Source organism: Mesoplodon densirostris, chromosome 6 (assembly GCF_025265405.1).
Source record: "Mesoplodon densirostris isolate mMesDen1 chromosome 6, mMesDen1 primary haplotype, whole genome shotgun sequence".
In the NCBI taxonomy this organism is placed as follows: Eukaryota; Metazoa; Chordata; class Mammalia; order Artiodactyla; family Ziphiidae; genus Mesoplodon; species Mesoplodon densirostris.
In genome coordinates, this window is record NC_082666.1 from 30,966,664 (window position 1) to 30,988,680 (window position 22,017).

The 22,017-nt window shown below is 37.2% G+C and overlaps 1 protein-coding gene across 3 annotated transcripts in view; it reads left to right on the forward strand.

The window, feature by feature from the left end:
• The window catches only part of SLC44A1 (solute carrier family 44 member 1), a 205,699-nt gene that overhangs the window by 111,384 nt on the left and 72,298 nt on the right, over positions 1-22,017 (forward strand). For all 3 annotated transcript variants that reach the window (XM_060101140.1, XM_060101139.1, XM_060101141.1), the window contains exons 6-12: positions 5,147-5,316; positions 7,267-7,356; positions 12,053-12,192; positions 13,387-13,573; positions 14,740-14,905; positions 15,849-16,005; positions 16,695-16,778. In XM_060101140.1, coding sequence (XP_059957123.1) covers positions 5,147-5,316; positions 7,267-7,356; positions 12,053-12,192; positions 13,387-13,573; positions 14,740-14,905; positions 15,849-16,005; positions 16,695-16,778 — 994 coding nt within the window. The remainder of the gene's footprint in view (positions 1-5,146; positions 5,317-7,266; positions 7,357-12,052; positions 12,193-13,386; positions 13,574-14,739; positions 14,906-15,848; positions 16,006-16,694; positions 16,779-22,017) is intronic.

The window sequence follows — 22,017 nt, forward strand, 5'->3', positions numbered from 1 at the left end:
CCCAGGAACCTTCTGCAGCTGAAGGTGCCTGTTTTAAAGAAAAGCAGTTGTAAACTAATTTGCAATAAAACATTCATGCCACATAATTGCCAAATGGTTACTATTCCTAAGAGCTTTTGAATTTTAAAAGCAACTGCCTAGAAAGGGCCATATTGTATCCAAATTCAGAACTCTACTGGTGACATGCTAAACATAGTAGCAACAAGGAGTCTAGCCAGCCCTTATACTTACAGTGCTTAAAGGTTTGAGTATAGCTAGAAAAAACTGCAATACTAGAAACAGATTTCATAAGTTCAGTTTATTCATCAAACATTTATTTTGGTACTTCCAGATGCCAGAAAGGATACTTGGTGTTGAGGAATTAACATGATATGGAAATAAGAAAATAATAGCCAAGAAAAAAATATTATCTATCTATTTTTTTAAGTGAAAGTTTCAAGGTGAATTAACATTTATAAATCATCTATTGGATGCCAAGTACAATATTATGTTTCTCATATGTACTATCTCACTTAACCCTCACAAAAGCCTATAAGGATATTGTCCCTGATTTATAGATGAGGAAATAGAAAATAAGAGGTTAAATGGGTTGCCCAAGGCCACACAACTGATTGTTGGGAATCAGAATTTGAATCTAAGATCTTGTAAAGTCTATACCACAGTTAGTTTGAAGGGAAAAAAGGGAGTATAGGAATGAAAGAGGAGAGAAAAGAAATAAAATGAAATATGTGAAAATCACTGCACATTGCCATTAGATTCTTGATTACTTATTTCCTGCCTTTGCTGTGCTATAGAGACATTGCCAAAACCCTTGAGTTTTATTCTTTCTTAAATAAAACTTTTAATTAGAAGTCTTGTGTAATTGCTTATTTATAACCTGAAGTTTTAAGATAATTGTGTGAAGTGCAAACTCCTGTCTTCTCTTACGAAGGCATATGGACAAGATATTAGGCATTGTTTGTCATCATACTTTGAGGGAGCTCATTAACTGTGATAGTCTGGACTTAAAAGCAAATGGGCAGGGACTTCCCTGGTGGCATAGTGGTTAAGAATCCGCCTGCCAATGCCGGGGACATGGATTCGAGCCCTGGAAGATCCCACATGCTGCAGAGCGGCTGAGCCCGGGCGCCACAGCTATGGAGCCTGCGCTCTGCAGCCTGCGAGCCACAGCTGCTGAGCCCACATGCCACAACTAAAGCCCGCGCACCTAGAGCCAGTGCTCCGCAGCAAGAGGAGCCCCCACTCACTGCAACTAGAGAAAGCTTGCACGCAACAACGAAGACCCAACGTAGCCACAATTAAAAATAAATAAATAAATAAATAAATTTGTTTTTTAAAAAAAGAAAATGGGCACTAGGTTTGCCAAGGTAAGATACAGTTTTCCTATGAGTGGCTAATTAAAAAAAATCTTTAAAAGACTCATTATAAATTCATTTTGTTCTTGTTGACTAATGTTTCAATAAAGTGAAACAGCATTGGTTCCTAATGAGACAGCACTGACTTCTTAAAGATGCAGTATTCTGGAGGCTTCAAAAGGTAGAAGAACTTACTGTAAATAGAATACTTGATGCTCATTCTCTTAATTAAGAAGCACAGAGTGTGTCATTTAGGTTAGACACTAAAGTAGAAGTGATCTCATATACTAGGTTCTCAGAAGGGTTATTTTCTGAGAGGTATATGAAATCAGGTAACATCTTAAATTCATCATATCACAGGGGATTTAAATGGTAAAATATAAGACAAGCCATTTCAATGCCATGATTACTAAAATTTTTTTAAATAATAAAATAATTCAAACAGAATAATTCATGACTAGTCAAGTTGTTTCTGTTTGGGAAAGAGTTGAGAAAAAGAATGACAAGGGGGCTTCCCTGGTGGCACAGTGGTTGAGAGTCCGCCTGCCGATGCAGGGGACACGGGTTCGTGCCCCGGTCCAGGAGGATCCCACATGCCATGGAGCGGCTGGGCCTGTGAGCCATGGCCGCTGAGCCTGCGCATCTGGAGCCTGTGCTCCGCAACAGGAGAGGCCACAACAGTAAGAGGCCCACGTACCACAAAAAAAAAAAAAAAAAGAATGACAAGGGAATCTAGTACGTTTCACTTTAAAGCTAAGTATTTAATTTCATTTTTGCTGTTGTGTCCAAATATTATCTTCGGTTTTGTTTGCTTTCTATTTCTGTTATTCCTTACCACTAAGAGCAGCTTTTGACCATTTTGACCATCAGCTAAACAGTGTAATCAGCTTGTGCTATTTTTATACCTTTAAATTTAGAGCTGTCAGGTTTTTTAAACTGACATAGATTGAATTATAAGGCAAGGGACTGTTATTTTATTCCAGTTCTTTGAAAGATACTTGTAAAAGTACTCTTTCTGATTGGCCAAGTGTTTATATACAGTATACAAATGACTTGAAAGCGTAAGTTCAAAACTGATATTACTCAGCTTTTCCTCTTAAATACAAATGAAGGATTAGAATTTTAAGACTATAATCCTTCCCTTTTCAAATCAGCTATCCTCATTATAAGTATGAAAAGCAGAAAAATACTAAAGCTACTGGGAATCCTGCTTCTACTAATTTAGAATCATTGATTTATGGGTGGACATTATTATTATTATTATTATTATTATTATTAAGATGTGAAAAGACTTATAGAGGACTTACTTCTACCCTTTCAGCTAACAGAAGGAAGGACTGAGAAAGAGAGATGAAGTGACCTGTGTAATGTTAGGAGAATCACCCAGGGCTTTTGAGCCCAAGTCCAGTTTTCTTTTCTTTATCACAAGTTCCACTCTCTTTTGGAAATGATGTATATTTCTCTTTGAGTATAAAAATACATCAACATCCTGTTAGGATATGGGAGATTTAAGTGGAGCCACCTCTGGATAGAAGATAAAGTTTAGGGTTATATGACAGGAAAAAGGAAACGGGGGAGCAGGACCAAAAAAACTGGTGGGTATTAAAAACAGAACATCAGTATCCTTAAGGTGGATGTATTTTATGTTCAAGGTTGGAGGCAAGTGAGTTAAACTGAGATGACATCAGAGATGTAGGGTAATAAAGCAGATGAAGATGTAGACAGGCATGGAGCAGAGAGGACTTTAGTTTTGAAGGACAGAGAACCAGCCTTTTAGTTAAAATACGGTTAAAAGTCCTTAGACAGGGACATTAACCTGGCAGGGACAGTATCTAGACAGTATCAGGAAAAAAATAGTTGTAGGTCACAACACAGTTGTCAAGTTTAAAGGTTTCTGTCCCAAGTTAGCCTCCATTGAGTAGGAACTTCTAGTTAATCTTTTTTCATTCTTTCCTGTAATATTTCTAACTAAATCCATATCACCTAAAAGTATTCTGTAATTTAATGTCTTTTTAAATCATTAGTAAAACAACTTTTGGTCAAAATATGGTGGCTTACATACCTGTAATTCAAGCATTACTCAGAATGCTCTGGCTTTCTGCACTTTGTGACAAAATATCAAATCTTTGGTATTATCTTTCACCGACACCATTTTGGAGGTGTATACAAATACACCTACACATCACAAGAGGCAATTTTAAAAAAATGAACATGCATGTCATCATCATTTTTGGGTACATTTTACTTTAGAGCATAACTAAGTAAGGTAAGGCTAAATCTTTAAAATTATATTATTTTATTGCTCCATGAAGTTTAACATCACGGAAGATGTTGCTTATTCTTACTCCCAGCAGTGCCCATGTACCAACATTTAAGGAAAATCCATATATAATTCACTTATATTCTTACTTGAAAAGAAATATTCTAATTGTTTTTTGAGGAAGGAAACAAAGGTAGTGTTTTGCTTTGGGTTATACAAAGTTGCTTTGCTGAGATTAGAAACCTTGGGATTTTATTTGGTGTTCAACCATGTAATCTTATTCACTAATTTGACCAAAATACAGTGCCAATCAAGAATGAGAACACACTTATTGCAGTCCAGTCAAAAGTGTTATGTTAGACTGTGACTGATAGTCCTACAAATAATTCTGACAATGTGGGATTCGTGTTAGTAATGACTAAATTTTAACTTAACGCACACATAAATGTGTGTTTGTGCATAGGTGCATGTATGGGCTCTTTTAGAATCCAAATAAGTCACAACTGAGGGCATGTTCATAGAACTTTGCTTAAAATCTCTCACTGATTAGTGCATACATGTTCTCAGAAGCTAAAATAGAACCATGTTATAACAAGCTATATTTATGTCACGGTTTATACATAGCTATGTTCCTTCACAAGTGAAAGCTGCAGTCAGTATAAACCTGATATAATTGATTCCCTCTTTTTTGGACACAAATAATCTCATAATAATAATAACATACAAAAAGAAAAGAAAATGGCCCAGAATCCCATGACCCTAACAAATCAGAGATTTTTCATTTCTTTATATTTTTTCCGGTTCTCATTCTTATGTATATATCTTTTATACAGAGATGTAATCATCACATTAGATATCAATTTTGGGGTTTTTTTCCCTTGTACTATTAAATCATAAGTTCTTCCATACATTAGTATTCAAAGTTATTGTTTCAAATAGCTGCATATTATGCTGTATGTTGATATCTTGGTATGACTACTTTGTATGAGTTATTAAGCTTGTGCCCCGAATACCTTTTTTAATCTAAGGTTTTGTATGCTGTTCTGAGAGAAGAAATACTCTATTAATGGTGGCATGTTTCAAGCAAAAGTATGTTTGTTTTTATTTTTAGATAGCTTATGGCAAAAATTCATTTTCAGTTCAATGAAGTATATGTTTGTAAGTTTTGCCATCTGCCCCTTGATTGATAGATGTGTAGGCTGAGGAGTTTAAGTGTTTGCTTTTGCTTTTAGTAGTTGTGTATGTGTGTATGTGTGTGTATATGTGTGTGTGTTTCTTTTCAGAAGGGGAGGGTAATGTCTTCTGTTGGAATATGCACTCCACCCTCTTTGATAAGGCTTGTGGTAAGATGTGCATCATGCCCCATGACGGTCATCTTCATAGCATTAAGCTCACAGCTCTTAGCTCCCATATGATGTGTGGAGGGTGGACTGTATTGCAGTCATATTCACCTTTCATTTGTGTGTTTGATGTGGCATTTATATTAAGTAGGAGTAATTTTTTTTCTGATTTTTTTTTCTTGTGTCACCAGTGCACCTATTCCATTCTTCCATCGCTGTGCTCCTGTGAACATTTCCTGCTATGCCAAGTTTGCAGAGGCCCTGATCACCTTTGTCAGTGACAATAGTGTCTTACACAGGCTGATTAGTGGAGTAATGACCAGCAAAGAAATTATATTGGGACTTTGCTTGTTATCACTAGGTAATTGTTTTTCTCATTATTAGCTATTGCATAGTACTGCAGTAGAAGACTGTTCTTTTAACCAAAATATGAATACTGCTGGGGATGCTTGTAAATTGTTTAACTTCCCATAGCCAAAATAATTGTTTCAGAATATATATAGTTATAAATAGATACATATTTTAAAAAGAATATAATATATCTGAAACTCATTTCCCTTCTTTTTCTCTCATTGGAGAAAACTGGTGTATTCCCAAACTTTGATTACAAAGTCTATAATAACCCTTAATATGATAATAGGAGGTTTCTATTATCAGCACCCCTTTGTTTTTAGTTTTGATTCCAAAAGGCTTACTTGCTTATAAAAAGAGGCTACCTATTTTCTTTTATATTTTCCATCAAAGAGCATAGATTTCTGATATATTATGTTTGGATTATGTAATTTTTTAAATTGCTACAATTAATATCTGTATTGCTTGAAAAAGTAGGAAATCTCCACTTGTTAGCCATTTAGTTTTTTGGTCAATAAATAGATAATAAAATAAATAAAAGCAAATAAATTTTATTTTCAAGATGTAAATTCCCTATATTATCCTAGAACTATATGTAGCCATATCAGAATTTATAGACATTTTTAATTGGGAGAAGTAAACTGTAGTAGGAACCAAACAACTATTTTGTTATATAAGTAAAATGAGTGTTTATGCCTGTTAACACCAATTATAGTCATAGAGAAGTCTAGCTATATTTCTGTCTTGTCATTAGAGAGTATTTTCTTTTTGCTTAGGTAGTACTTGACTCAGTTGAAATAATGCTGTCCATATGAAAGCTATTTCTGTGATATTTGAAACGCTCCCATCTGTTTTTGGTTCCTGTACATTTATTGCAAATGTGAGTACCTTAATAATGTTACCTAGTCACAGATCCCAACTATTTATTTGGCTTTGCAAATGGTCCAAGGAAACTTGATTATTAGTCTAGCTTTATATAAAAATTTTTTGATTTCTGAAATAGTTGAATACTTGAACCAAGAAAAAAGAAATCCAGACCTAAAAATAGTGTTAATAATGTTGTTAAGCCATTGGAATTCCATTTTTTATTAGAATGGTTTTCTTTTGAGGTTTAAGATCTTTATTCATTTGTTTGTGAAATGGGACTTTAGATAATTAAAGATGAACAAATTATGATTTCAGAAATGAATTTCCCCATGCAAGGGTTAAATCTTCTCAGTTTCTTTTGAGATTTTCACTCGAGATTTTGGCATGTTGGAATTTAGCTTGGGGTGGGTAGAGGAGTTGGTTAAATAACTCAAGCTAAGCTTTGCTCTTTTTTTGAAGAGCTTCTTAGTCAGGACCCCTGACCTCAGTTGAGAAGTAATGTCAGAGGAATTTTGGCTTCAGTAGTTTTCAGGATATTATTCTATAAGGTCAGACCATCTCTTGGAGTTTTAGAGGAGAAACAACTAGAAAAAGATAATATACCAACTGGCTTGTTGACCGAACATCAGAGAAGTTGGTCCTGAAACGCATAGGTGACTCAAGGAAGTGTAGCACCTAATTTAACTGATCTCTGTCTACATGTGGTATTTTTTCCGGTCACCAACATGGCATGTCATTCTCTACACTTTGTGTGTTGGCATCTATGTTTGCATGTGAGTTCTGATGTCTTCCTGTGGCAAATCCACAACAGTTCTGTGCTGTTTTTGAGTCACCATATACATTTGCATGTATTCTTTTCTGTCATTTATAAACCCAGTTTGGTGCCTTTGGTTTTAAGTGATGCTGTTCAAGTGGTGCAAGTACCAAAGTCAAAGTACAAAGGCAGCCAGTTTCCTTTCTTACCTAAATTGGAGTCATGAGCTTGTCAATAGCAGCAAATTATTTCCCTAGGAGAAAACAATTGAAAGAGTTTCTCTTTATATTTTCTAAAGTTTTCAAATGATATTCTGTGTGTTCTTTATCTTCCCTGCAGTTCTGTCCATGATTTTGATGGTGATAATCAGGTATATATCAAGAATACTTGTGTGGATCTTAACAATTCTGCTCATCCTGGGTTCACTTGGTAAGCTGCTTATTCCTTTGTTTTTTAGTAATTAGAATTGAGAGTTAAAGTTTGCCTTTAACAATCCCTCAATTCAGAACTATTTTGGTTATTTTAAATAATTTTCCTCTTGTAAGGCCTGTGAATTCATTGATAAAATGTAAAGACAGGTAAGTGGATTACATTTAAGTTAGTTCACTGTGAGATTACTAAATCAAATAAAATGGGAAGGTCAGTGGCTTTTGGAATAAGAGCAAGTGAGATATTTTTTAAAGGGGACTAATGTTTTTCTGTCAATATCAGTTTGAGGGGGAGAGTACAACCGAAAAGAAAGGAATTGAGCCTCTGTTCTGCTCCTGCTTTTGAATTTTCACTTGATTCTTCCAGTGCTCCCTGCCTGGCAAGTGAAGGGACCCTTTCTTTTTATCTTGCACTTTTTTAAGGCCTAAATCAGCCATTCTAAGGTGTTGAAATTCTTTCTGGTTGAAAAGTGTTCCTGGCAGGATAACTCTGTCGGGGGTGTGTGTACGTGTGTGTGTTTAAAATTTTGTTACTCATTTTTCTGTCTATTGACATTCTATTTTGTTTTTATTTTAGTGTTTCTAATGAAACCTTCTGGGTTTTCTGTGTTTATTGTCTTTAAAAAAAATTTCCCCCTCCCAATTATAAATGTCATACCTACTCATGGTATCTAACTACTTCCATGGTAGAAAATAGAAATATAGGAAAGAAAATAAAAGTTTTATTTCACATGCTACATCTTCTCTTTAAAGAGTATTTACTTTTGCCTTTAAAAATGTCATAATTATAGGGACCCACCTTCAGTTCACCAGTGTTAGCGTCTGGAATCCAGACCTTGATATTCATATATATATGTATGCATGTGTGTGTGTATGTGTGTGTATGTATATAGTATAAAAATGTTTTAACCCAATATGAAACTCTTTCAGTAGGAGAATTTGCCACCATTACGTTTACCTGGTATGTTTGGTCTTACTGATGTCATCTGTTTTATGTTTTCCTTAAATTTATGCTTCCTTATTTTGTTTTCCCTATCTTTGCTGTATGGAATTGTGTTTTCTTTGGTTATTTTCACCCTGGCTTTGGATGGTATAATTTTATTTTCACTTCTTCAGTTGGTAACCTATACATTTTCAGAAAATATTCTTCAGTCTAGAATTCTATAATTATTAAAGGCTGAAATGAAACAATATTTGTTGAGGTTCTCCCCCCCTTTAAATTTAACATAAACTTTCCTTCCTGTCTAATCCTACTCTCTTCTGCCCACTCGCACTTTTTAGCTCTTGTTAAATATTCTGAGTGTTCATATTCAGGTTATTATTAAACTTAAAATATTATTTGTTGTACTATATCTTTTCAAAGAATTTTGCTTACCTTTGCCTTGAGAAGTTTCATAATTATATTTAAGTTTATTTAAGTTCTCCTGTCCTGATTTTAGTGAGAACTACTGCTCCTGTTTTTATTTTTATTTTTATTTTTTTTAATTTTTATTTTATATTGGAGTATAGTTGATTTACAATATTGTGTTAGTTTCAGGTGTACAGCAAAGTGATTCAGTTATACTGATCCTGTTTTTATAAAAGTTCATTCTTGAGTTCTAAATTTCAGTTCGTATTTGTTTTGACTGGAATCTGAGTTCAAGTAACTTATTCATGAAAGACTTATGGGTTGTAATATTCTGAATTCTTGGTTATCTAAGATTGCCTTTGCCTTCACATGTGAATATTGAATTTGTTGCATATAAAAGTCTTAAGATACAGTATATTGCCTTATGTCTGTACTTCATTTCAGAGAAGAACTTTGAGACCAGTCTAAATTTTGTTCCTGTGCCCATAACCTATCTCACCTACCTAGGTGTTTATATCATTTTTAACTTATCCTTACAACTTAAAATTTTTGTCTAGTTCAGAATCTTAACTCAGTTTGCCTATGATCTCTTTATTTGGGGAATCTTTTTCAACTTTGAAAAGTTTACTTTATTTCTATACTTGTTTATTGTTTCCATCCTGGTGGTTTTCTCTTTAAGATCCTTGTTACTCTCCTGCTATCATCTTCTAAATTATCATTTTAATCCTTTTGTCATTTTCTTTACATTCAGGAAGAACTCTTCAAGTTTATCTACGATATCACTGATTTTGTTTTCCTTGGCGTCAGTCTGTACTTGACTACTTAATTTTGTTATTCCAATTTCATCTTATTTGTAGGTCTTCCTTCTCTCAGCCATCTTCCTTTTCATTTCAGTTTGTAGCCTTCAAATCTAATTCTGTGTTTAGATGATGTCTTAGTCAGTTTGGGCTGCTGTAACAAAGTACCACAGACTGGATGCCTTATAAACAACAAACATTTATTTCTCACAGTTCTGGAGGCTGGGGAGTCTTAAGATCAAGGCACCAGCAGATTCGGCATCTGGTGAGGGCCAACTTCCTGTTTCCGGCCATCTGATTGCTGTGTCCTCACACAGCAGAAGAGGGAAGGAGCTTTCTGGGGTCTCTTTTATAAGGGCACTAATCCCATTCATGAGGGCTCCACATTTATGGCCTCATCATCTTCTAAAGGCCCCACCTCCAAATACACCATATTGGGGATTAGGATTTCAGTAGATGGGTTTTGGGGAGACACAGCATTCAGTTCATAACAGATGGATAGCTTTTATAATAAAAGTAGATTTGAATCCCAGCTCTCCCACTTACCGAGTATGTGACGTTTGGCATGCTGCTGAAATTTCCTAAATTTCAATTTCATCATTTGCAAAGTGGAGCTAATAATACCCACTTAATAGCATTGTGTTTAAATGTGGTTGCATCTATTTGTGCTAATTCCTGGCACAAGTTTAAATGTTTAATTAATGATATCTACTGTGGATGTTATGAACAATGCCCTTGATGTCATCATTATTATCTCATTCTATTTTCCTTGAACTTCAGGCTTTCTCTCAACTTTTTTTTTTTTTTTTTTTTTTTTTGCGGTACGCAGGCCTCTCACTGTTGTGGCCTCTCCCGTTGCGGAGCACAGGCTCCGGACGCGCAGGCTCAGCGGCCATGGCTCCCGGGCCTAGCCGCTCCGCGGCATGTGGGATCTTCCCGGACCGGGGCACGAACCCGTGTCCCCTGCATCGGCAGGCGGACTCTCAACCACCGCGCCACCAGGGAAGCCCTCAACTTTTTATTTCTGTTTGTAGAGAACGTATTTTATTCCATTTTTTGAGGATATTAAACAGTTTACCAAACAATTTTCTTGTACCTTCAAGATTCCAAAATGGAAGTAGCCTTTCCCTTTCTCTGAAATATTCTTCATAGACTCATGGTTGTTTTGGTTTGTTTAATCATCTTCCATAGAAGAAAAATTCATGCTTAATATTTGCCAACAGGTAGTTGGAATTTCCCTTTGACACTATTCACTCTTGACTTGAGTGCACGTGGAGGTCAGGTTGATTTGAATAGATCTCAGCCCAGTTGCTTCTCTCCCAGGCATTCATCTCATCCACCTATACATACACATCTCTACTCTGAATCTTCCATTTCCTTACCGTGGCCTACAAGGCCTTGCAGTATGATCTGGTGCCCAGCTCCCTTTCTGCACACATCTCTTACTGCTTTCCCCAGTGCTCATTGTTGTAGCTATAGTGGCCTCCTCTTTTCATGCCTGCCAGGCATGGCCCATATCAGCATCTTAGAACTTGCTGTTTCCTCTTGCCTTGAATACTCTTAGATAATTTCGTAGATTGCTTTCTCCCTGTCTTTGATTCTTTTGCTCAAATATCGTCTCACCACAGTGAGGCCTTGCTTATATAAAATTGTAATGCTTTCCCAGCCCTAGCACTTTCTATCCCTTACTGGTAGCTTTTTTCTTAGATTTAATATACTCTATTTTCACTTGTTTCCTTGTTTTTTTTTTGTTTCCCCATTACTGTATATGCTGCATGAGAGTTGATGTTGGTTTTTCACCGCTCTATCCCCAGCCCCTAGAACAGTAGGTGCTATAGGCACTCAAAGTGTTTGTCGAATGGATTGAATGAAGGTGTCCAATTCAGCTCTCTTATATGGAGGCAGGTCTGCCTCCCTCTTCAGTCTATATCTCAGAATCTCTGAACCAGTCATGGAGATAAAAATTCCCATCCCTAGTGCCCACTGCTATCCAGCTATCAAAGATTTCCTATCTTTGTTCCTACCTTTGGTGGGAACTACTCATTTGATCTTCATTTATTCATTGTACAAATATTTCATCAACTGCATGAGTGTATCCTCACTAGGCACTGGGGTTACTGTACAACAGAGAAGATCTTTGCCTTCCTCAGCTTCATTGCTGATTTCTGTAATCCTTACTTGCTTCCCACAGGCTCCTTAGTTTAAGCAGGCGCTGAGGCTCTCTTCGTGACCAGTTCCTCTCAGGGGTGTCTGTCCTTGCTGGCTCTCTCTCAGCTTCAGAGTTGATAATAAATACAGTTAAAGGAAGTTTATTTGATGCAGTGAGAGATTTGTAAGTGCCTAATGTGGAAGATGTAAGTGGAGTCATTGGAGTTCCCCTTATGCTGGCAAAAAGTTACAGCCACGCACCTCCCAGCCAAATGGATTGTTGCTGTGTTAGTCCACGTTGATGTATCGGAAGGGTCCAGAAAATTGAGGATTTATGTTACACATTTTCTTGTGCCAATTATTGCAAAAACAATTGTGTTTTTTTTTTCTTTTTTTGTCTCCAGGTGGCACAGGTGTACTATGGTGGCTATATGCAAAGCAAAGAAAGTCTCCCAGAGAAACAGTTATCCCTGAACAGCTTCAGGTAGCTGAAGACAATCTTCGGGCCCTCCTCATCTATGCCATTTCAGCTACAGTGTTCACAGTGAGTACAGGCCTTGGTGTATCTTTCAGGTTTATGTTTTTATTTATAGATCATTAATGAAGCCGAAACTCACGCTTAGCCATTGCATGCCTAACCATGATCCCTATTGGATAAAATTTCTGCCCCACAGTGTATGACATACTCAGAAGGCTTCAGAAGGCTCCCCTAAATGATGAGTGCTATTTTATGTGACATTTTGTTCTGTACTGCCTGCTTTTTGAGAGGGAATTTTCACCTAGAATATTAATTATCATTTTCTAGTAAGAACATACATCTTATTGTCATGAGATAGTGTAATTATAGAAAAGTCTATTAAGAAATGGGCTACCTAGTGTCATTCCATCTACTTATTCGCGAATTATTTTCCCATTTTTCCCTTTTAAACTTTTAACAACATTATTTTAAAAAGAGAGGTGAGCTTCACTAACTAGTATAATTATTATAATAATTGCAGTAAAATTATTCATTAACATGTGATTCAATAATCTATATTCATATCTTTGGTTCATCTCCTTCTCCTCTCTGAAAAAAGGGGGAAAAAATCTCAGTCCACTTCTTGGAGCAATCCCAAGCTTTTCATTGAGCATTAGAAACTAAAAATAAAGCCATCGTAAAACCATTGGTGCCAAAAGATTTTTGTTTGCTATCATTGTACAAATATTTATTAATCATCTTTTAAGTACAGTTCTCTGTGCCAGGTGCCAGGGCAGAGTGGGGAGTGACAAAGGATAAATTTGACATGGACCCTGCTTGTAAGGTGCTTTTGGTCCAACAAGGGAGATGAGGTATAAGTTCTCTGTGCTTTTGTGGTCATAGCATATCGTCTTTTCCCCTGTTTTCAGAGTGGCAAGCATGTATCTATTTAAATAAATTGAGTCTCATCCTGATGACAAACAACACGTTTTGATTCATAACTAGTAGAAAAAGAGAAAGTAGAAGAATTAGTACATCTAGGATGTATTAATAAATTGAGAAACTCTTTTATGTTTAGCTTTAAAAGACATTTTCAATATATAATGAAAAATAAGGGCTGCAAGAGAGATACAGACTGTTAAAGTGTTATTGGGATTCAGAGAATGATACATCCCCATTTTGGAATGAAGAGTTATGTTAAAAATTTTCCACCATTGTTCAGTTTCTGTTTTTACTGCTTAAAACAGTAGCTGGAATCTTTCCATCTGTTCTCTCCTGCAGGTTATCTTGTTCCTCATAATGTTAGTCATGCGCAAACGGGTTGCTCTCACCATCGCCTTGTTCCACGTGGCTGGCAAGGTTTTCATTCACTTGCCACTGCTAGTCTTCCAACCCTTTTGGACTTTCTTTGCTCTTGTCCTGTTTTGGGTGTATTGGATCATGACACTTCTCTTTCTTGGCACTACCGGTAAGAAGACATGTTACTTCTTTCTTTTAGTAATGAAACTGATTTGCATTAAAATGTTTTAAAACATCAGAGAGATATAATTCTTAAGACATTTATGGACTAAGGTCTAACAACCATCAGAATTAGCAATGGTTATGGCTCTTCAATAACATATTCCCCGTTCATGATTTTTAGAACATCCCAGCAAAGTGAGTCTAAACCAGGTAGGGCCTGAAATCATATCCAGTTTCAAGATGGTTATGGATTTGAAGTAAGTTCCTGTACTGACTCAGACATTTGGATTCATTCTAAGATGAACTAATGAATGCAGTGCTGCTCTGGAATTGCCTCAAACTCCAGTTATAGCCAAAGATCAACTTGCTTCCTTGGGACTTTCTAGTTTGGAAATGACCTGAACCTATGTAGAGCTAGTAGTGATACAGTTCATAGTTAGACTCTCAGACTTGCTTGTAGCCATACTTAATATCAAAGGTTATGTATGTCTAAATGGAATTAATTATGAGGAGTGGTATAAGGATAGTAAGCTTATATGTAACTTCTTTGGCCATTCAGCACACCATCACCAATTGAAAATAATATTAATTTCTGTACTTTGCTAATAACTTAGGTCTATAATTATTGGACAAGTAATACCTCTGAAAAAAAATTGAAGTGTTTGAAAATTCATGCCTACACTAAATAACTGATAATGTGGTAGGAACTATATTCAGGGACTTCCCTCGTGGTCCAGTGGCTAAGACTCTGAGCTCCCAATGCAGGGGGCCCGGGTTCGATCCCTGGTCAGAGAACTAGATCCCACATACCTCAACTAAAGATCCCGCACGCAGCAATGAAGATCCTATGTGCCGCAATTAAGACCCAGTGCAGCCAAATAGATAAATAAATAAATATTTTTAAAAAAAACTATATTCAAATAGAACAACTTTTAAAACTATATATGGTTCCTTTGAGGAAAACAAATGCTTAATTGTACAGTGTTTGTCTTTACAAGTTCTTAAGTGATAATTACTTTTGTCCCTTAATGTAATAGCACTGTGATCATGAAGTCAGTGGTTTGGGGATAGGGACATATTGTTGGAAATTAGATTAATCTCTTAGATTTAATAGCCATACTTATTGGTTTATGCTTTATGTGCTCCTTCTTTCCTTCTTTGATATTTTCCTAGGCAGCGCTGTTCAGAATGACCAAGGCTTTGTGGAGTTCAGAGTTTCTGGGCCTCTGCAATACATGTGGTGGTACCATGTGGTGGGCCTGATTTGGATCAGTGAATTTATTCTAGCCTGTCAACAGATGACTGTGGCAGGAGCTGTGGTAACATACTATTTTACTAGGTGAGAATTTATACTTGTCAGAAAACTTAACTTGTAACTACATGGATGGACCTAGAGGGTATTATGCTAAGTGAAATAAGTCAGGAAGAGAAAGATAATAACTTCGTATAGTGACCGATGATAACTAGACTTATTGTGGTGATCATTTTGTAATGTATAGAAATATTGAATCACTATGTTGTACACCCAGAACTAACATAGTGTTGTAGGTCAATTATAATTCAATTAAAAAAAGAAAGAAAGAAAGAAAACTTAAGATCATCTAAGTGATTTTGTCTAAAGGAAATGGAACTGAGACCAGTAAGTGTTCCATTTCTTTAAAAAGTAATTGGAAGTGAATATAACAAAATGTGTAGTTGATCATTCTGTGAGGTAGGAAAATGGGAGGCTATTATTTTATTCTTTATACTCTTCTGTAGCTTTCTCAAAAAATTAATTAGAACCGCAGGTCATGTTACACTTAAATTACATTTAGCAGAAGAACAAATCTTGTAGTAGTGTCTTATGTACTTTTGCTTTATATAAACGTCCATCAAAGGATAACAAGTCTTTTTAATTTGTATGGATCAGAACAAGTATTGTGACTTCCTTTCCTAACTTCATAGCTGAATATACACTACAATAGGCCTTATAGTTTTCTATTATAATGAGGTGCCAGGTCTAACATCTTTTTAAGTTCCATTATCTGATTCTACAGTTAACCCCATAACTATTTACTAATAAGAGCTTTAAAAGCACAGTTTTATTTAACTTAAAGTGTTACAGCATAAGAACCCCATGAAACTACCATAAAGAAATGAAACATTAATTTTACATGGTACATCTGTAGCGTTTATATTACTTTGCCATTTTGTCATAGAGCTAGAATAAGAAAAATGAACTAATTTTTCACTCTTTTGGACTCTAAACCATTTCTGTGTTTCCATCTTGGTCTTTTATATAGGGATAAAAGGAATTTGCCATTTACACCTATTCTGGCATCAGTGAATCGCCTTATTCGTTATCACCTTGGTACTGTGGCGAAAGGATCTTTCATTATCACATTAGTCAAAATTCCACGAATGATCCTTATGTACATTCACAGTCAGCTCAAAGGAAAGGTAAGGAAAAACCCTTTTCTGGACTTTCTGTGGGCAAATTCCAGAACGTCAGTTCTGCGTGTCGCAAAGTCCCCAGCGATATTAAGTCCAAGTGCAAATGTTTTTTTTCAAAGTCCTTGCCTAGTAGAATCTAATTCTTCCCCTTTGTCTCCCACTCTTGCACTCTGTAGTTTCCCCAAATGTCCTGTGCTTCTCTTCCTCTGTGTGGACTCAACACGCTTTCTTCCTTGGAACCTCCTTTCTGTCCTTGACTGCAGAAATACCATGCATTTCTACATAGCTTAGCTCAAATGCCCCCTCTTCCTAGAAGCCTCCCCTGAGTCCTCTCACCTCCCAGGTGATGTCTTCTCTCTCTCTTCTCCACTCTCATAGCACTAGTATCTATATCATATTCTGATTCTAATTGTTGTTATGTTTAGCGCTTTTTTTTTCTCCTACTAGATTATAAGTTCCTTGTTGGTCTTATATACCTTATATCTTGTATGCAATAGGTACTAAGTAAATGTTGAATTGAACTGATTAAAAATAATTCAGCCATTACATTTTGAGGAAAAAAAGGGTGAGTGTGGAGGCTTTGAAGCATAGGTTGTGATTTTTCTTAATTTTTATTTTTCTAAAATTTAGAATATTCTATATGATATGGTTTGATTGTTTGGTCTTTAATTATTTCCATTTTTCATTCTTTCCAGGAAAATGCTTGTGCTCGATGTGTGCTGAAATCTTGCATTTGTTGCCTTTGGTGTCTTGAAAAGTGCCTAAATTATTTAAATCAGGTAAAATGTTTTTTCTGGTTTTTTATTTTTTTGTTTGTTTGTTTTTAATTGTCATATCCTTTCTATGTTTCTTTTTTTTTAATTGGGTTATACTTGTTTTACAATGTTGTGTTAATTTCTACTGTACAGCAGAGTTCCCTGAGCTATACAGCAGGTTCTTATTAGTTATCTGTTTTATACATATTAGTGTATATATGCCAATCCCAATCTCCCAATTCATCCCCCACCCGGCCCCAAGGTAAAATGTTTTAAAAATACATTTAACATTCACTTTTAAAGATAGGTTCATTGTTTCTTCTTCCAAGATAAAGTTATTGAGCTTAAGTGAAAGATGTTTTGTTTTTCTCATGGTGTTATACATTGTGCCTTGATCAAGTATAACTGTTTCAATCATATTCTTGTTTTTAAACGTAATATATGTTCTTACCAAGGCTTATTATTAATTAATTGTAGTACATTGATAAAATATCATTAGGGTCCATCTTTCAGGAAAGACATTTATCTCTTTTTTTTTTTTTTCCTTTTTTTTTCTTGCGGTATGCGGGCCTCTCACTGCTGTGGCCTCCCCCATTGCGGAGCACAGGCTCCGGACGCGCAGGCTCCGGACGCGCAGGCTCAGCGGCCATGGCTCATGGGCCCAGCCGCTCCGCGGCATATGGGATCCTCCCAGACCGGGGCACGAACCCGCATCCCCTGCATCGGCAGGCGGACTCTCAACCACTTGCGCCACCACGGAGGCCCAAGACATTTATCTCTTATCCCTTAATTCACATCCTTTCATCTTTGATTTTCTCTGAGAATCTGTCTACTCTAGCCATAGTTCTTTAATTCTTTTAATGCTTTTTGAAAGCTTTAGTGAAAAGCTGTTGTGACACTTGCTCCTTTTTGCAGCTGTCTACTATTGTTCAAAACTAGCATGCTCTGTATGCCGTGGGGTTCTTTTTGTTTTTGTTTTTTGTCTAACTGCTGAAGACTATGATACTGGCCTGGAAAATATTATCAAAGGAATTGCTATTTCTAAGGTCAAATGGAGGGACTGATACTTACGGGGTAACAGTTCTTAGCAGAGTGGGTCTTTCTGTATCTGAGCACGTAGGACTATCGCTGTGAAGTACTCTATTCATCTGGGTTGGTTTTTTTTTTTTTTAACCACTTTTCTCCAGGTGCTGAAAATCAATTCTAATGTACTGATGCCCTCATCTAATAGACCAAAGATAAAAATTGACTTTCTCACCATTTACCTTTAAGTGATTTCAGGGTAACATTACACTTTCCATTCACTCACGGGTAGTCAAAGGGTAGGAGTCCTACGGTGATGGTGTTGAGCTTGCCTGGAGTTTGCTTTATTGGAGTTTTATGGTTAATATGATAAAGTAGGTATGACATTTCATTAGCAAAATACATTCTTGTAGCTCATCATACTCTATGGATGTAAAGCATTTGGAAGGTTATTATTAAAGTAATTAGTAACAACCATAACATTCTGAAAAATTATGTCCTTTAAAATTTGGTTTGGGACCAAGTCATCTTCATCAAAAAAGTTGATGGATGCACTAAAGAAAATCATCATTACATTTTGTATCTGTCACTAAATAGCTTATTCTCAGAGATATGGGCTAACCTCAGCTCTCTGTTTTCAGTTCCCACAGGCACCTTTTGCTCTCGCAGTTTCCAAAATGTGCAGGGAATAACTTCCTTCCAATGCTTGATTAACTCTTACTGATCCTTAATGATTTTTCCTGAGCATCACCTCTAAGGAACTTTCCCTCATTACCCCAGCCCCTCCTCTGACTTTCCACAACACCAGTTCATACCTCTGTGAAAACACTCAGAACACTATATGGGAGTTGTCCGTTCACTTCTTCATCTCATCCTTTAGACTTTTACGTCCTTAAAGGCAAGACTACTTTTGTCTCTCCAGAAACTATCACAGTGCCTGGTATACAGTAGGTGGTCTTTAAATGTTTTCTGAATGAATGATTAGTTAATCAATGAATATTTGCACTAAAAAAGATGGAGACGGTGATATAAAACTCTAAGAATCTCAAAAAGGATATGTGCAGTTATACTACAGGAAGAAAACAAATCACATCATGTCAAGATGGTCAGTAACCAGGTGCAAACATCCAAAGTTTTCAGCTCATTCCAAGCTAAACATTAGTCAGCAGTTTAGCCCCAGCAGTCCTGAGATGTATATCCAAACTACAAGTTGGTCTTTCTTTTACAGGTTTTGTCCATTTTGCATCCTCATTAGGTAGGCATGATGTCTAAAGATTCAAGGGAAGCATCAAAATAGTAGTAAATCAAATATGGGAGCAAAAGTTTAGGGAGAGTGATTCTGAACTCATACCTGGTAGTTCTCTTTGGGAATACGAAGCATTGCAATATGGGAACTGGTTACCACTGGAGCTTCATGTCTCTTGTTTTCATAGGAATTTTATTTGAAATGAAGTCAACATATTGAAGACATTAGAATACTTCCTGCCATGACAGGTTAAACATAAGTACCAGTTACCAGTGGAATTTTTTAACCCTTGTTCCTGTGAAACGTTTCAGAGCTGGATAAGCACCCATCTGTTTGAAGTGTTTAAGATGATAGGGGTCATGGTGGTACTGAATAAATGAGCTCCAGAGACTTTTCTAAACTTTGAGAAAACAGGATATAAGAGTATGATCTACTAGTGCAAGAAGGGACATTTTTAGTGCTATCACACACATTCGGCAGTTGTAAGCTTAGTGCTCTGCTAGAGATGAAGCCATAGCTGGCACCAAGATGATGGAGTCGACTCACACCTTTCGTTTTGTCTCCTGTATTTTATTTATCATTGCTTTCTGAAAATGAAGTTCCTTTTCCCATACACATAGGATTGAGCCCACACTTTTATAGCCTTGTTGGAGAAGGTACAGTGGATAACTGGGGGGAGGCCCAATAAAGAGAGCCCAGATGTTGAAGACATGTTTCATTCCCCAGCAGTGTAACTGTTTGGCAAGCTCAGTGAAAGCTCTGAGTCTCAGTTTTCTTCTTCAGTAAGTGGAGAAAAATATACCTGTCCTCACAGGCTTTAGGTTAGGATGAAATATAATGCAGATAAATCAGCTCTTACAGTGTCTAACTCTTGGTAGATACCTAGTAAATGTTGTTATCGTTCTCCCTCTACCGCATTTTATTTTTTTATAAAGAACTCCCTAGTCCGGAGCCTGTGCTCCGCAACGGGGTTGGGTGGGGGAGGGGGCCACAGCAGTGGGAGGCCCGTGTACCGCAAAAAAAAAAAAAAAGGAAAAAGAAAGAACTCCCTATGTTTTACTCTACGATAACAGAGCTATGACAAAGAAAATTCAAAAGGTAGTTCTACAAATGAATCTATTTTCTCTAAAAATAAATATAATGTAAGATACTGAAGAGTTTGGGCCTTCCCTGGTGGCGCAGTGGTTGAGAGTCCGCCTGCCGATGCAGGGGACACGGGTTCGTGCCCTGGTCCGGGAGGATCCCACATGCCGTGGAGCGGCTGGGCCCGTGAGCCATGGCCGCTGAGCCTGCGCGTCCGGAGCCTGTGCTCCGCAACGGGAGAGGCCACAACAGTGAGAGGCCCACGTACCACAAAAAAAAATTTTTTTTAATAAAAAAAAAAAAGATACTGAAGAGTTTGGAAAACCAAGACAAGAACAAAACATCACCCATGATCTCACCATGCTAACATAACAATTTTGTTACCGGCCAAACGGCAATTCCTCTGTCCTGGACCTCCCGAAGGAGAGAACTCAGTCGAGAGACATAGAGCAGTTTTAAGCAGCAGAAGTTTTATTAAGCAAAGCGAGAATATACTCCCAAGAGAGAGAAGGGGAGCAGGCCATCCGGAAACCAGAAGCAGCCCGCAAAGGGCGTAGGGCTGGTTTTTCAGAGTGGTGGAAAGTCCTTCCTTGTGGCTTGCGTCATTTGACTGCCGAGGTGATTGACAGCTTTAGGTTATATGACTTTTCTCTTTGTGCTCAGGCACTTACCCACAAGCACCCAAGCGAAACCCCGGGGGACATGGGCAAAAACCGCAATGCTAATTTATTATAAATACGGCATAATGAACCCCGGGTTTTACTCTGAGGCTCCTTTTAGGTCTTGGTGGGCCTGCGTCAACCTGTGCTGGTGGGTTCGTCTTGTTTGGTCTCCATAAGGCTGGAATCCTAGCGGTCCTTGATCGCAGAAAGGGAAGATCTCTGGGCATGTTCTGATCACCCATGTCCAGGTCGGGGAGGGAAAGATGACCCTGTCCAGGACAGGGCGAGGAGCCGCTCATGTCTAACTACCTACCACTTTCATTAAAATACTTATCATTAGCTTTGAGAAAACGTTTTGCAGTATTTCACTTCAATTAATGTCTGATAAGCTCGAAACCTCATATGTAAAATGGGGCTAATAAGAGTATCTGTAGTGGGACTTCCCTGGTGGCACAGTGGTTAAGAATCCGCCTGCCAATGCAGGGGACACGGGTTTGAGCCCTGGTCTGGGAAGATCCCACAGGCCACAGAGCAACTAAGCCCATGCACCACAACTACTGAGCCTGTGCTCTAGAGCCCGTGAGCCACAACTACTGAGCCCGCATGCTGCAACTACTGAAGCCCGCGCGCCTAGAGCCCGTGCTCTGCAGCAGGAGAAGCCACTGAAGTGAGAAGCCTGCACACCGCAACAAAGAGTAGCCCCCACTCACCGCAACTACAGAAAGCCTGTGCACAGCAACAAAGACCCAACGCAGCCCCAGAAATAAATTAATTAATTAAATAAATTTAAAAAACAAAAGAGTATCTGTAGTGCCTGTTACCATGAGGATGAAGAGAGTCTACAGTGCTCTAAGCATGTGCTCAGTGAGTGGTGAATCTTATTCTATAGTACAGTCCACAGTTAATTTCTTTTACATTTTTATAATGTGCAGCAGTTATATTTTTTATTTTCTCTTGTCAGTTCTGTTCAACTTTTCTTTCATGGTTTCTTACTTGGCTTTTACACTTAGAAAACTTTTCCCCACCTCAAGATCAAATAATTATTCTAGAATTTTTTCATGTAGTCCTTTAGAGATTCCCCCTTTTTAAAAGGGGAAAAAAAAACATTTTAGTTTATCTGGGATTTAATCAGTTGTCCCAGGACCAGTTAGTGATTAATCTATCCTTTCTTCTGCTGTGAAATGTCAATTTGATCATGTATTAAACTCTTACATGTCATACTTGAGTCTGTCTTTGGGCTTTCTTTTCT